At 35.7% G+C, this 1,057-nt stretch overlaps 1 protein-coding gene across 1 annotated transcript; it reads right to left on the reverse strand.

Moving 5' to 3' along the window:
- Positions 1 to 440: 440 nt before the first annotated feature.
- LOC112095030 (acyl-CoA-binding domain-containing protein 4-like) lies at positions 441 to 1,033 on the reverse strand (the record flags this gene model as incomplete). The annotated part of the gene is made up of 3 exons (XM_024176712.1): positions 950 to 1,033; positions 728 to 811; positions 441 to 626 (listed from the first exon to the last, which is right to left on the reverse strand). Coding segments are annotated over exons 1-3 (333 nt in total), but the record flags the coding sequence as incomplete, so codon positions are not given.
- Positions 1,034 to 1,057: the final 24 nt, after the last annotated feature.

Raw genomic sequence — 1,057 nt, forward strand, 5'->3', positions numbered from 1 at the left:
GGACAGTTTTAAGTTGTACAAAAACAATTTCAAAGGTATACATAAGCAATTTGCCAATTTTTATCATATTCCTTAAAGACTGAACTAGCGCACTCAACATGCATGACCATTAAAATCTCTGTTTCTGTATTTCCAGAATACGAGTGTGACTTGTTATTGTAATTGATCCGACAGATAGTAAAGAAAGTAGGTTGTCATCTCGCTAGAGATGGTTTTACCTCGTCAAATGTCTACCAAGAATGTTAAGATAAATAAAACAAATACATAAAACAACGAATCCAAATTATAAACAAACAAATACAAGTGTTTATTCATTTTATTCATACATACATACATAAAACAAAGCAAGACACTCCATCAAATATTGCAGATAGCAGATATTTTGTAAGCATATTTCAAAAGGACTACAATGAAAGACCAAAATTATCAATGGTACAAACCGTGGGGTCTGAGTCCACATTGTCCACAATTTCCCTTGTCTTTCCATCTTGGCCAGCTTCCAACTCAGATTCCAAATCTCTAGTAGCGTTTGTAGCATTTTGCACAGCAGAAACACTGTCAGGCACAGGAGTTTCTATCATCTTTGATTGTAAGGTTGACTTGTGACTTGGTTTCAGAACATTAACCTAAACAAAACAGGGGGAAAAACAGAAAGGGCGGGGAAAAGAAAATAAGATTAAGAAACAACATACTAAAAGCTACAAATCTATATAAATTCTATTCTCACCTCATTGCTGTAACGTCCATTATATCCTCCAAAAGATACAAGTATATCTTCACCATTGTAAGAGCCTACGACCACACTCAAGCCCTGAAAAGGACACAATCACATAACTAATTTGAATCTCTCACTACGTTTTGTCCGTTTGAATTGCAACGAAATGCATACTTAGTGAACATTAATTGCAGAAATTCTGGTAGACTGCAGAAGTTCTTCAAAGTAAAATACCTCACTAGCAATAGGTACACGCCCTTGAACAGTAGTTACTACTGACCACACGAGCGTAGACATGTTAAGAACAACAGTTTCTGAGACTCCTGCAATGAATCAACAGGA

Source organism: Morus notabilis, unplaced genomic scaffold (genome assembly GCF_000414095.1).
Source record: "Morus notabilis unplaced genomic scaffold, ASM41409v2 C11367706, whole genome shotgun sequence".
NCBI lineage: Eukaryota > Viridiplantae > Streptophyta > Magnoliopsida > Rosales > Moraceae > Morus > Morus notabilis.